The sequence below is a fragment of the Phragmites australis genome, chromosome 22 (genome assembly GCF_958298935.1).
Source record: "Phragmites australis chromosome 22, lpPhrAust1.1, whole genome shotgun sequence".
Taxonomy (NCBI): domain Eukaryota; kingdom Viridiplantae; phylum Streptophyta; class Magnoliopsida; order Poales; family Poaceae; genus Phragmites; species Phragmites australis.
In genome coordinates this window covers 17,223,835-17,238,157 of record NC_084942.1, presented here as the reverse complement: position 1 = coordinate 17,238,157, position 14,323 = coordinate 17,223,835, and the positions used below count along the sequence as shown (strand labels likewise).

The 14,323-nt window shown below is 49.8% G+C and overlaps 2 protein-coding genes across 2 annotated transcripts; one reads left to right on the top strand and one right to left on the bottom strand.

Moving 5' to 3' along the window:
• Positions 1 to 7,798: 7,798 nt before the first annotated feature.
• LOC133905047 (2'-deoxymugineic-acid 2'-dioxygenase-like) lies at positions 7,799 to 9,362 on the bottom strand. The gene is made up of 4 exons (XM_062346743.1): positions 9,061 to 9,362; positions 8,658 to 8,908; positions 8,248 to 8,569; positions 7,799 to 8,163 (listed from the first exon to the last, which is right to left on the bottom strand). Exons 1-4 carry the CDS (start codon positions 9,247 to 9,249, stop codon positions 7,903 to 7,905), a joined length of 1,023 nt encoding a protein of 340 aa, XP_062202727.1. The 5' UTR covers positions 9,250 to 9,362; the 3' UTR covers positions 7,799 to 7,902.
• A 3,140-nt stretch (positions 9,363 to 12,502) lies between these two features.
• On the top strand, positions 12,503 to 13,084 carry LOC133904544 (uncharacterized). Its single transcript, XM_062346037.1, has one exon. It carries the CDS (start codon positions 12,503 to 12,505, stop codon positions 13,082 to 13,084), a length of 582 nt encoding a protein of 193 aa, XP_062202021.1.
• The last annotated feature ends 1,239 nt before the right edge of the window (positions 13,085 to 14,323 follow it).

Genomic DNA, 14,323 nt, shown 5'->3' with positions numbered 1-14,323 from the left:
TGTATTCGGCTACGCATGTTACCCCAACATGTCCGCCACCGCGCCTCACAAACTTGCTCCCCGGTCGACTCTTTGCGTCTTTCTTGGCTACTCCAGTAACCACAAGGGTTACCACTGCTTGGACCTCTCATCCAACAGAATCATCACTTCCCGTCATGTGATCTTTGATGAGACATGCTTTCCCCTCGCTCGCTCTCGAGCATCGCCCTCTGACCTTGACTTCTTGTCTAAGTTTGAGGTTTCGGTCTTTCCGATCATTCCCTCCCCTACAGGTACTCGCCTCACCTCGCCTGGCGCCTCGCCCGCCGCAGTTGCTGCGACCAACGTCGCACCCGCTACGACTGCTGACGCCCCGGGCCTGCAGCGTCTGGTGCCACACCTGCCCACCGCACCTACCACGGTCTTGACCTCGACGACAGCATCCGCGCCACGTGCGGCCACGGTGTCACCTTCACCCGTCGCACCATGCGCGGCCCCCGCGGCCCCGTCATCCCCTGCGCCACGCGCGGTCCCGGTGGCCCCGACATCCCCCGCGCCATGCGCGGCCCCAACGGCTTCTGCGCCACATGCGGCCTCGTCACCTGCACTCCACGCGGCCTCATCACCGACGGTGCTGGTGCCTGCTGCGCCCCGAGCGCGCGCAACGACTGCACCCCAGCTGGTGTACAGCCGCCGACCGCACCCTGTCACTGCTACGCCCGTCTCGGCGGCACCCTCTCCTCCACCGCCCGTGGCTCCTGCACCTGCCCGGCTTCCACCTGGTGCTGTCCCCATTGCCCCGGTGGTTAACCAGCACGGGATGGCCACCCGCGGCAAGTCTGGCTTTCGTCTACCAGCCGCGTTCAGTGCCACGGCCCTCTCGCCCATTCCGAAGACCTATCGCAGTGCCCTCGCCGATCCACACTGGCGCTGTGCGATGGAAGAGGAGTACGACGCCTTGCTCTCCAACAACACGTGGGATCTCGTCCCACGTCCTTTCGGTGCCAACATCGTCACTGGCAAGTGGATTTTCCGCCACAAGTTCCATGCCGATGGTTCCCTCGACCGATATAAGGCACGTTGGGTCCTCCGTGGCTTCACCCAGCGTCCCGGTGTGGATTATGACGAGACTTTCAGTCCGGTGGTCAAGCCTGCAACTGTTCGTACTGTTCTGTCCCTGGCGCTCTCTCAGCACTGGCCGGTTCACCAGCTCGACGTCAAGAATGCCTTCTTGCATGGCACTCTCACTGAGATGGTCTACTGCTCACAGCCCACAGGTTTTGTTGATCCTACTCAGCCACATGCTGTTTGTCGTCTCAATAAGTCCTTGTATGGTCTGAAGTAGGTGCCTCGTGCCTGGTATAGTCACTTTGCTGCGCACTTGCTCACTTTGGGATTCACTGAGGCCAAGTCTGACACCTCCTTGTTCATCTATCGCCACGGGACCGACAGGGTATTCTTACTGCTGTATGTGGATGACATTGTCCTCACTGCATCCAGCCAGGATCTCCTTCGTCGCATCATCACTGCACTACAGAAGGAATTCTCCATGAAGGATCTCGGTGTCCTCCATCACTTCCTGGGTGTGACTGTTCAGCAGTGTTCTGAGGGCCTCTTTCTTTCACAACGGTAGTACACACTGGATGTGCTTGAGTGAGCTGGCATGACCAACTGCAAGCCGTGCAGTACCCCCGTTGACACTCATGCCAAGGTCTCCTCCACAGTCGGTGCACCTGTCAACGACCCCACTCAGTACCGTAGTTTGGTTGGTGCATTGCAGTACCTCACCTTCACTCGGCCCGATATCTCTTATGCTGTTCAGCAGGTGTGTCTCCACATGCATGATCCTCGTGACGTTCACCTCTCTGCAGTTAAATGCATCTTGCGCTATCTGCAAGGGACAATTGGTCATGGCCTTCTTCTGCAACCGTCGACGACCTCTGCTCTGCTTGTCTACACCGATGCTGATTGGGCCGGTTGTCCGGACACACGCAAGTCTACTTCAGGCTACGCTTTGTTCCTTGGTGACAACCTGGTTTCCTGGTCCTCCAAGCGGCAGAACACGGTGTCCCGCTCCAATGCCGAGGCTGAGTACTGGGCAGTTGCCAATGGTGTGGCCGAGGCTTGCTGGCTTCGACAGTTGCTACAGGAACTCCACAGTCCCCTGATGAAGAGCACCTTGGTCTATTGTGATAATGTCAGTGCTGTCTACTTATCAACCAACCCTGTTCAGCATCAGCGAATGAAGCATGTCGAGATCGATCTCCACTTCGTCCGCGAGCGTGTTGCTATTGGAGATGTTCGCGTTCTCCATGTCCCGACGACATCCCAGTTTGCTGACATCTTCACCAAGGGGCTTCCCACTTCTGTTTTTTGTGAGTTTCGCTCCAGTCTTAACGTCTGTCCTGTGGATGTTCCGACTGCGGGGGGGGGGGGGAGGGTGTTAGAGTTTATCTCTTTCCCTATTTAGGTAATCCCCTTCTCAATTTAGATGGCTGGCGGTTGAGTCTTTCCCGCCTAGCCTTTCCTTATGCGCCTAATCTCCCGGATCTCCTCCATGATCTTGTTTCTATAAATCAGGTAGAGGAAGATCCTCGGTAGAGGTTTATATATTGTACTCCTGTTATTCAGTTTAGAAATACAAGCAATATTCGCGCTATCATGCTATCACTAGATATCATGAAACCGAATCAGCGGTACCTGATACATCTGGAATCAAGAAATTACATATTAGGGATTTTTAGATTAGTTACTCAACTCGGAACGATCAGTATTCAAAATAGATTTATCTACTTTAACGTCAAGGAAGACAACCCCCTATCAACTACAGCTGGATATGAGTCGATACCTCACTCCTATATAAGGCAGAAAGGCTTGGGGAGGAGACGAACAAGAGCGAGAGGGGCAAGCGTCAAGACCCCAATAGAGGAGCTACTCGGCAACTTTAGCCCTAGGTTAGATTAGATCTGATCTACTCCTTGTAATATTCCTAGCCACATTGCGTGTACTCGAGATCATCAATATATAGCAGTAACACCCCCATGGACGTAGGGTATTACTCCAATCGAAGGTCTGAACCTGTATTCATCGCATGTCTCATCTTGTGATTAATCCCTGCACTCAAAGGTACCCAGTCAATTTACGGATATATTATCGGTAACTAATCTTCGACAGTTGGCACGCCAAGTAGGGGCCTTCTTCTGTTTTGTAGGATTAATCATGCCTCGGGATCACTTTTGTGTCGGATTCTCCGACATTGGCTTCTACGACCACTTTAAGTCGACGACGGACATCTTCGAGTCCCCTCCCGTCAACTCTGAGATCATCTTCGGAACTATGGTTTTCCGTTGGGATGATTAAGGTGGACTGATCCACACCGGTACCCTCATGTCCAGACCATTATATGCGTACCACGAGATGGGACATCTCGAGTGGGATCCCGGGGAGCCTAATGTTCTCCGTTGTATGGACACCGATAGCAATGAGGGTGGCAACGATGACTCCAACACTAGCCAGAGCAGTCGAACAGATCGATTCGTGTTTATGGCCAGAGGCGACGACTCCCCACCGACTGACCCAATGGTGGTGGATCCAAACACCGTGATCGACAATGGTGCGGAAATTCATGAAGATCCGGCAACAGCCATCGCTGCCAACGGTACTAGTGCCGAGTTACCACCCGAAACATTCGCAGCTGCAGCCTTGCATGCACCCAACACGACCCTCCACCGGCGGATCATAGGAAGGCAGATGCCGCTTGGCCTTTCCCGATGACTTCCGATGGGTGTACCTACACCTTTGACAGCCCAGGACTCAAGGGACAAGCTCCCTCCTAACAGTCACCATGAGGCTTCATCGGCTCAACCGCAATCGAGCCTCGGTAGTGACATATTCAGTACTTCAGACGCTAACGTGCAAGGAGCTCATCTGATTCTTAGATCCCTTCCAGAATTAGATCCGGTGAATCCACTAACTCCTATGGTCAATCATGTCAAGATCCTACTCGATGTGGCTCAAATCCAAGTTACTCGAGCAAACAATCCCCACAACTCCAGGCCCCTAGTCGGTACTATCCCGGCTCGAGAAGCCACGGGCAGAAACGCTCGCGAGTAGAGGAATCTTAGACGGGAAGCTCAGCTAGTCGAGCCTGAACACAACACTGTGGGCCAAACTGTAGCTACTATATCCATAGGGGCAGAAATCAAGAAGACCTAAGGAACCGTATTCCTCACAACCGGCATCATCTATGTACGGCGATCGAAAGCTGTAGTGAGGAACGCCGCGAAGACGATCGCCTCTACTACGACCGCAGATCTACAGGACGAGATGGTCGACATGACTCCCCTGCTTGAAAAGACAAGTGTGATAGTCCCCCACCTCCTCCTAAAGTGTTCAACGAGGGCTGCGAAGCTTCCATACGCGAACTTCGATCAATTTGGTGGCCTGAGAAGTTCAAAGCGGGCCCGATCCAGAAGTACGAGGCGTAGATCAATCCCAATGAATGGTTGCAGATCTACACCACTATTATTTGAGCAGCCAGTGGTGACAACTGAGTAATGGCCAATTACCTGTTAACCACCTTTGATGGACCCGCAAGGTCCTGGTGGCTAAACTTGCCACCCAACTCGAGCCCTAGTTCCACGAGGCTGACCACAGCTTGGCGCACATCTTTGGAGGATCCTCCACGTACGAGTCCAAAAGGTAGTACAAGGCGGTCGAGCGAGAAGTCAACTTGGCCCTAATTGGGCCCACTTGGTATCTCAAGTGGTCGGAACAGCCGGTCACCTTTGATCAAACCGACCATCCGGCTACGGTACAACATCCTGGTCGATACCCTGTCGTGGTTCAGCTAACCATACTCAACATCAAAGTTTCCAGAACTCTGGTCGATGGTGGTAGTTCACTCAACCTCATTTTCTCCAAAACCTTGGACAAGATGGGAATTCAGAGAACAGAGCTTAGGATAGGAGTTGAGCCATTCGACGGTATACCTCCAACTCATCAACCATGCCTCTCGTCCAGATCGAGCTTCGCGTCACATTTGGCATGCTTGACAACTTCCGTACAGAAAAGCTGACATTCGATGTCGCGGACTTTGAGACGGCGTACAATGTGATCCTAGGTTGCCCAATGCTAGGCAAGTTCATGGTTCACTATGCCTACCAAACACTCAAGATCCCGGGACCCAATGGGGCCATTATAGTTAAAGGAGATCAGCGTGCAATGGTCAAATGTGACAAGCAAAGCCTGGATATGGTCAAACACTTCCGTTGAGTGGCCACCACTCCTAAGGACACAAATTCTAAGCATCAAAGGCATCAAGGTGTCGTCGAGGACAAAGATTCTAGGCTTGTGAGTCTTGCTGGCACTTCTAAATCCGACGACGCAAAAGGCAAGACCAATGACAGCACCAACAACAAAAAGACTGATGGTTGCGTCAAGGTAGTGCCCCTCGACCCATCTGAACCATCCAAGATGGTTAAGGTTGGGGTCAATCTTGACCCTAAATAGGAACTTGAGCTCATCACCTTCCTCCAAGCAAACCAAGACGTATTCGCATGGGAATCATCAGATATGCCTGGGGTCCTAGGGAGGTGATCGAGCATCGACTAGCTATTAAACCCGATGCCAAACCTGTGTTGTAGAAGCAGCAAAGGTTTGCGGAAGATAGGAAGTGGGCCATCGAGGAGGAGGTCGATAAGCTCCTAAAGGTGGGCTTCATTCAAGAAGTGCGTCATCCTACATGGCTCGTAAATCCTGTCCTCGTCATGAAAACTAATGGTGGATGGAGAATGTGCATCGAGTTCACCGACCTCAACAAGGCTTGTTCCAAGGATCCTTTTCCTCTCTTGCGCATCGACCAGATCGTCGACTCTACGACAGGCTGCGAGTTGCTATGTTTTCTAGATGCCCATTCATGGTATCACCAAATTAGCATAGGATTAGTGGATAGAAGAAAACGGCTTTTACTACTCCCTTCGGTGTATGTTGCTATGTAAAGATGCATTTTGGTTTAAAAAACGCTGGTGCTACATATCAAAGGTGTATTCAAAACTGTCTGCAACCTCAAATTGGTGCAATGTAGAAGCATACATCGATGATGTTGTAGTCAAATAAAAAACCAGAAACACATTGGTTGACAATCTCAAGGAAACATTCGACAACCTCAGGAAGTATCGCATGATGCTCAACCCTGAAAAATGCACGTTTGGTGTGCCGTCCGGTAAGCTTCTCGGCTTCTAGGTGTCATGTCGCGGCATTGATACCAATCCACACAAAATAAAGGATCTTGACCATATGAGGTCACCTCGAACACTGAAGGAGGTTCAGAAACAGGTTGCATTGTTGCTCTTAGTCGATTCATTTCCAGGAAGGGCGAGCGAGGGATGCTTTTCTTAAAGTTGTTGAAGAAAAAAGACCGGTTCGAGTGGATAGAAAAAGTGGAGCGCGCCTTCTAGGACTTAAAAAGGTACTTATCATCTCCATTAACCCTTACACCGCTTAACAAAAAAGAGCAGCTCTTTTTGTATACTGCAGCTACCCCACAAGTTGTAAGCAGGGTACTGGTGGTCGAACGGGAATGTTCCGAGAAAAAGGCCAAGATCTAGAAATCCGTTTACTATGTGAGCGAGGTTCTACATGATTCTAAGCTATAATACCCGCAAGTACAGAAGCTGATATATGCAGTCTTGATGTCTTCCTAGAAATTACGGCACTACTTTCAAGAGCACAGGATCACCGTCATGATGACGTACCCGCTAAAGGATGTAATACACAATTGGGAGTGTTAGAGCTAAATGAGTTCGACGTAAGTTACACACCACGCGCAAGCGTGAAATTCGGAGTGTCAGCGGACTTCATCGCCGAATGGACAAGCGTTGAAGAAACAAGACCAAACATAGTCGAAGATCACTGGACGCTCTTCTTTGATGGATCGCTCATGCTCCAGGGCTCAAGGGCTGGCATTGTACTCAAATCTCCTACGGGCGACGTACTTAGGTACGTTGTTCAATTAGACTTTAAAGCTTCTAATAATGTTGTAGAATATGAAGACTGGTAAACAGGCTCCGCATAGCTTTATCGCTTGGAATTAAATGACTTCTTGATAGGACAGAAGGAGAATGTTGCATCATATTAGTGATGATTGTATTTCTTCTACTTTCAATTAATATATCCTGTTCCATGCAAAAAAAAAAGTACCAGTTGCCGCATGTGTGTGAGTGTCGGGTATGGTTTGTGTATGTCTTCCTGGATGGAACAAAAAATAAAACAAAAAAGATGAGCAGGAAGCCGATTAACATCCTATAATATATATTCATGACTAGCTTATATAAAAAGTCGTTTTTATTTATTATTTCATATATATATATTAATTACATACGGACGGGTATCACCATCAACAGGGACGAACGGGTATGCATTACGTACGTACTCGTACATGGATCCCGGCCAGGAGCTAAAGATCGATGTCACTGAAATCGGCCCCCCGGTGTCCCCAGACGTACATAAGTCATTAGTCGTTAGTGCGGAGACGCGATCCTCATCACGGCAGAGGTAGAGAGATACTAGACTGGCTCAACTAGACTAACTTTTCAGGGAGTGACCTGTGAGAACTATTATATATATATGTGTGTTTGTTGATACCTGACTTGTAATATGTGTTCATTACTATGTATTAACGAATGTAACTTTATTATTGATTTTTAGTAAATATATGTATCATTGTGTGCATGTATTAAAGTTGTTTTTATTTATTTCTTCATATATATATATATGAATTACATACGGACGGGTATCACCATCAACAGGGACGGACGGGTATGCATTACGTACGTACGTACATGGATCCCGGCCAGGAGCTAGAGATCGATGTCACTCAAATCCATGACCGGCCTGGAGGCCGGACTTTTGTTTTAATTTGCTTCATATCTCCTTCTGAACGTTCTTGAGGTTTGTGGTAAGATTGAGCGATGACCCCAAATTTACAACATTGTAGATGCGCTTGAAGTCGCGGAACGTGAGGGTGCGGTACAACGGCGCGTTGTCCTCGCTAAGGAACTCCTCCGCGGGGCCAATGAGACAGTCTGCTGCCGGCATGATGCACGTCGCCACCGTTGTCCTCGCCACCGCCATGTTGGTCGTCACACGGTGCTCTATGGTCTTCAGCATCCCATTGGTCACAACCTGCGTCGAGGATTAACCAGTCATATTGCTGGAAATGAAGAAAAGTTTGAAGCAACGGCCAGAAGTACGTAGGTGATCAATTGCCTCGAGCTGCAAGCCGAAGTTGACGACGAAGGAGTTGGGCACGGGCACGACCTTGATCCAGTCGCCATTGTAGGCGACCTCGAGTCCAGGAACCAAGCTTGGGAGGAGTAGGGTGAGGAGGTTGCGGTCACAGTGCGGCGGCAGGCCGAGCGTCGTCTCCGGGTTCGGGCACGGTGGGTAATGGTTGATGTGGAGGACCACATCGCCGCCGCTGATGTCCCCCTCCAAGTAGTCAGGTCGGAGCCCCATGCCCTCGCACAGCAGCCGCAGTATCTCCATCCCCATGGCTCTCGTCAGCACGATGAACTTCTCGACAACCTCCCTATATATGCATGATCAGGGCCCTTTCTGATAGTGAGATATGGAACATATATGATTTGTCTAGTTGATCGGTGAGATCCCTAGCTTACCGAAGCCTCTGGGGCTTGTCGGGCCAGTCCTTGCTGCTGTCACTGACGGGGAAGGCGCAGGCAAGGCGGAGGCAGTCCCGCCAGTAGTTCTCGCCCCCGGTCTCAAAGATGGAGCCAGAGAAGATCCGGGTGGCTTTGCTTGGATCCTCCGAGAACAAGTGAGCCTTATCCGCCGCCGGTAGCTGGAAGAACTCCTGACACACCGCTTCCATGTCCCGCATCGCCTCCTCCGAGACGCCATGGTTGACGACCTGCGGTCAGGGAAAAAAAATTCGGCGAAATTTTGAACCCTGCCTGCAGTACTTGCTTAATTCTCGCGATGCAAATGAATTAATTGGGATTGACATCCAGTTGACGGGAAAGTTAAGGATGCTTGGTTTGCAGTTTGGAGTTTTGGACTCACCATGAAGAAGCCGAACTCCTTGCCGGCGTCGAGGATGGCGCGGCGGACCTCGTCGCGGCTGCGGGACATGTCGACGACGGGAAGGGAGACACCGGCCGCGGAGATGGCAGGCGGGAGCTGGTCGGGCGAGAAGATGAACTCGTCCGGGAGGAAGCCACGGGACGGGGTTAAGTGGAGCATATTCTCCATGGATGAATCGGTGGAGGGTGTACGAGATCCGGAGAGCAGCAAGGAAGGGTACCTGCAAGCCACTTAGCTTGATCGCTCCTGTTCTTCACACCATGCTGTACGAGCTATTTTATAGGCGTGGACGTAGAGTGAGAGCTTTGGGCAGAACGAAGTTTGCTGCGTATGCAATGCGTTGTGTGTGTGTGTGAGTGACAGCGTGAAACTTGCCACTCTAGTCGGCAGAGAAAAAACATAGAGTATTTCTTGTAACTACTTTGGATCTATCTCTCTATTTGTTCCAGTAGTTCATGTCGAATATCTAACTATAGATATATACATATAAAAAGTATATTATACATAGATAGAGTATGTATAATATGTATTAGATAGTTCCAGATATTACGGAACCGAATCAGCGGTACCTAATACATCCGGAATCAAGAAAGTACATATTAGGAAGGTTTAGATTGGTTACCCAACTCAGAACGATCAGTATTCAAAACAGATTGATCTATTTTGACGTCAGAAAAGACAACTCCCTATCAACTACGGCTGGATATGAGTTGGTACCTCACCCTTATATAAGGCGGAAAGGCTAAGGGAGGAGACGAACAAGAGCGAGAAGGGCAAGCATCAAGACCCCAACAGAGGAGCTACTCGGCAACTTTAGCCCTAGGTTAGATTAGATCCGATCTGCTCCTTGTAATATTCTTAGTCACATTGCGTATACTTGAGATAATCAATATACAGCAGTAACACCCCCGCGGATGTAGGGTATTACTCCAATCGAAGGCCCAAACCTGTATACATCGCATGTCTCGTCTCGTGATTAATCCTTGCACTCGAAGGTACCTAGTCAATTTACGGACATATTGTCGAGAACTAATCTTCGACAGTTGGCGCGCCAGGTAGGTAGGGGCCTTCTTCTGTTTTGTAGGATTAATCATGCCTCGAGCTCACTTTGGCGTCGGATTCTCCGACACCGGCTTCTACGACCACTTTAAGTCAACGGCAGACATCTTTGAGTCCCCTCCCGTCAACTCTGAGATCATCTTCGAAACTATGGTTTTCCGTTGGGACGATCAAGGTGGACTGATCCACACCAGTACCCTCGAGTCAAGACCATTGGATGCATACCGCGAGGTGGGACATCTCGAATGGGATCCCGCTGTATGGACACCGACAGCAACGAGGGTGACGAGGATGGCGACGGTGACTCCAACACTAGCTAGAGCAGTCGAATAGATCGATTCGTGTTTATGGCCAGAGGCAACGACTCCCCACCGACTGACCCAATGGTGGTAGATCCAAACACCATGGTCGACAACGGTGCAGAAATTCTTGAAGATCTGGCAACAGCCATCGTTGCCAACGATACTGGTGCCGAGTTACCACCCGAAACATCCACAGCTGCAGCCTTGCGTGCACCCGACACGACCCTCCACAGGCGGATCACAGGAAGGCAGATGCCGCCTGGCCTTTCCCGATGACTTCTGGTGGGTGTACCTACACCCGTGACAGCCCATGGCTCAAGGGATAAGCTCCCTCCTAACAGTCACCATGAGGCTTCATCGGCTCGACCGTAACCGAGCCTCGGTAGTGACATATTCAGTACTCCGGATGCTAACGTGCAAGGAGCTCATTTGATTCTCAGATCCCTTCCAGAATTAGATCCGGCGAATCCATTAACTCCTATGATCAATCATGTCAAGATCCTACTCGATGCAGCTCAAATCCAAGTTACTCGAGCAAACAATCCCCACAACTCCAGACCCCCTAGTCGGTACTATCCCGACTCGAGAAGCCACGGGCAGAAACGCTATCGAGTAGAGGAATCTCAGACGGGAAGCTTAGCTAGTCAAGCTCGAACATGACACTGTGGGCTAAACTGTAGCTACCATATCCATAGGCACAGAAATCAAGAAGACCCGAGGAACCATATTCCTCACAACCGGTATGATCTACGTACGGCGATCGAAAACCGCAGCGAGGAATGTCGCGAAGATGATCGCCGCTACTACGACCGCAGATCTACAGGACGAGATGGTCGATATGACTCCCCTACTCGAAAAGACAGGTGTGATAGTCCCCCCTCACCCCCTCCTAAAGTGTTCGACGAGGGCTACGAAGCTTTCATACGCGAACTTCGGTCAATTTGGTGGCCTGAGAAGTTCAAAGCGGGCCCGATCCAGAAGTACAATGGGAAGATCAATCCCAATGAGTGGTTGCAGATCTACACCACTGTTATTCGAGCAGCCAGTGGTGACAACCGAGTAATGGCCAATTACCTATTAACCACCCTTGATGGACCTGCAAGGTCCTGGTGGCTAAACTTGTCGCACAACTCGATTCGTTTGTGGGTAGAGCTTAAGGCTCAGTTCATAGTCAATTTCTAAGGCACATTCGAGAATCCAGGAATGGAGAACGACCTCCACCAGTTGCAGTAGGGCGACGACTAATCCCTTCAAGATTTCATCCGCTGGTTCAGTGACAGGCATAACACGATCCCAGACATCTCTGATGAGTTGGTGATCATCGCCTTCAAACAAGGCGTTCAGGACACAGATCTTCGTGGAAAGATGGCTACTCGGAAGATCCGTACGGTCAAAGTGCTTTTAGAGTTGGCCGACAAGTGTGGAAAACAAGCGGAAGCTCAGGTGCGCGCTAAAACCTTCAATCTGGCAAGGACAAACCTGAGTCCTCGAAGAGCGAAGGAAAGAAGAACAAACCCGGTGACAAGCGCAAGGGTCCCAAAACGACTATAGCTACGGCCGACAGGAGCAAATCGCACAACACTGGGGAGAACAAAGGCCTCAGTTGAGGTGGCGGAAAGTGGTGTCCCATCCATTGGAGCAACCAACACAACTTCAACGAGTGCTATGTGTTGAAGAAAAAACTTGATGAAAAGATCAAGGCAAATGCCGAGTGTGGTAATAAGCAGGTTAAGCCAAACGTTGAGGGTGACGAGCTCTAGTTCCATGAGGATGACAACAGCTTGGCGCACATCTTCGGAGGATCCTCCATGTATGAGTCCAAAAGGCAGTACAAGGCGGTCGAGCGAGAAGTCAACTTAGCCCTAACTTGGCCCACTCGGTATATCAAGTGGTCGGAATAGCCGATCACCTTTGATCAAACCGACCATTCGGCTACGGCACTACATCCTGGTTGATACCCGGTCGTGGTTCAGTTGACCATACTCAACATCAAAGTTTCCAGAACTCTGGTCGATAGTGGTAGTTCACTCAACCTCATTTTCTCCAAAACCTTGGACAAGATGGGAATTCAGGGATCAGAGCTTAGAATAGGAATCGAGCCTTTTGACGGTATAACTCCCAAATCATTGACCATGCCTCTCGTCCAGATTGAGCTTCGGGTTACATTTGGCACGCCTAACAACTTCCATACAGAAAAGCTGACATTCGATGTCGCGGACTTCGAGACGGCATACAATGTGATCCTAGGTTGCCCAATGCTGAGCAAGTTCATGGCAGTGGTTCACTATGCCTACCAAACACTCAAGATCCCAGGACCCAATGGAGCCATTATAGTTAAAGGAGATCAGCGTGCAGCGGTAAAAAATGACAAGCAAAGCCTGGATATGGTCAAACACTTCAGTCGAGCGGCCACCACTCCTAAGGACACAAATTCTAAGCGTCAAAGGCATCAAGGTGTCATCGAGGCCAAAGATTCCAGGCTTGTGAGTCTTGCTGGCACTTCTAAATTCGACGATGCCAAAGGCAAGACCAACGACAGCGTCAGCAACAAAAACACTGATGGTTGCGTCAAGGCAGTGCCCCTCGACCCATCTGAACCATCCAAGATGGTTAAGGTTGGGTCCAATCTTGACCCTAAATAGGAACTCGAGCTCATCACCTTCCTCCAGGCAAACCAAGACATGTTCGTATAGCAACCGTCCGATATGCCTGGGGTTCCCAGGGAGGTGATCGAGCATCGACTAGCTGTTAAACCCGATGCCAAACCTGTGGTGCAGAAGCAACAAAGATTTGCGGAAGATAGGATGTGGGCCATCCAGGAGGAGGTCGATAAGCTCCTAAAGGTAGGCTTCTCTTGAGAAGTGCGTCATCCTGCATGGCTCACAAATCCTGTCCTCGTCAAGAAAGCCAATGGCAGATGGAGAATGTGCATCGACTTCACTGACCTCAACAAGGCTTGTTCCAAGGATCCTTTTTCTCTCTTGCGCATCGACCAGATCGTCGACTCTATGACGGACTGCGAGTTGCTATGTTTTCTAGATGCCTATTAAGGGTATCACCAAATTAGCATGGGATTAGTGGATGAGGAGAAAACGGCTTTTACTACTCCCTTCGGTGTATGTTGCTGTGTAAAGATGCATTTCGGTTTAAAAATGCTGGTGCTACATATCAAAGGTGTATTCAAAACTGTCTACAACCCCAAATCGGGCGCAATGTAGAAGCATACATTGATGATGTTGTAGTCAAATAAAAAAAACCAGAAACGCATTGGTTGACGATCTCAAGGAAACATTCGACAACCTCAGGAAGTATCACATGATTCTCAACCCTGAAAAATGCACGTTTGGTGTGCCGTCCAGCAAGCTTCTCGGCTTCTTGGTGTCAAGTCGCGGCATTGATACCAACCTGCACAAAATAGAGGCTCTTGACCATATGAGGTCAGCTCGAACACTGAAGGAGGTTCAAAAACAGGTTGCATTACTGCTGTTAGTCGATTCATTTCCAGGATGGGCGAGCGAGGGATGCCTTTCTTCAAGCTGTTGAAGGAAAAAGACCGGTTCGAGTGGATAGAAAAAGTGGAGCATGCCTTCTAGGACTTAAAAATGTACTTATCGTATCCATTAATCCTTACACCACTTAACGAAAAAGAGGTGCTATTTTTGTATACTGCAGCTATCCCACAAGTTGTAAGCAGAGTACTGGTGGTCGAGCGGGAATGTCCCGATAAAAGGCTAAGGTCTAGAAACCTGTTTACTATGTGAGCGAGGTTCTACACGATGCTAAGCTACGATACCCGCAAGTACAGAAGCTGATATATGCAGTCTTGATGTCTTCCTAGAAATTACAGCACTACTTTCAAGAGCACAGGATCACCATCATGA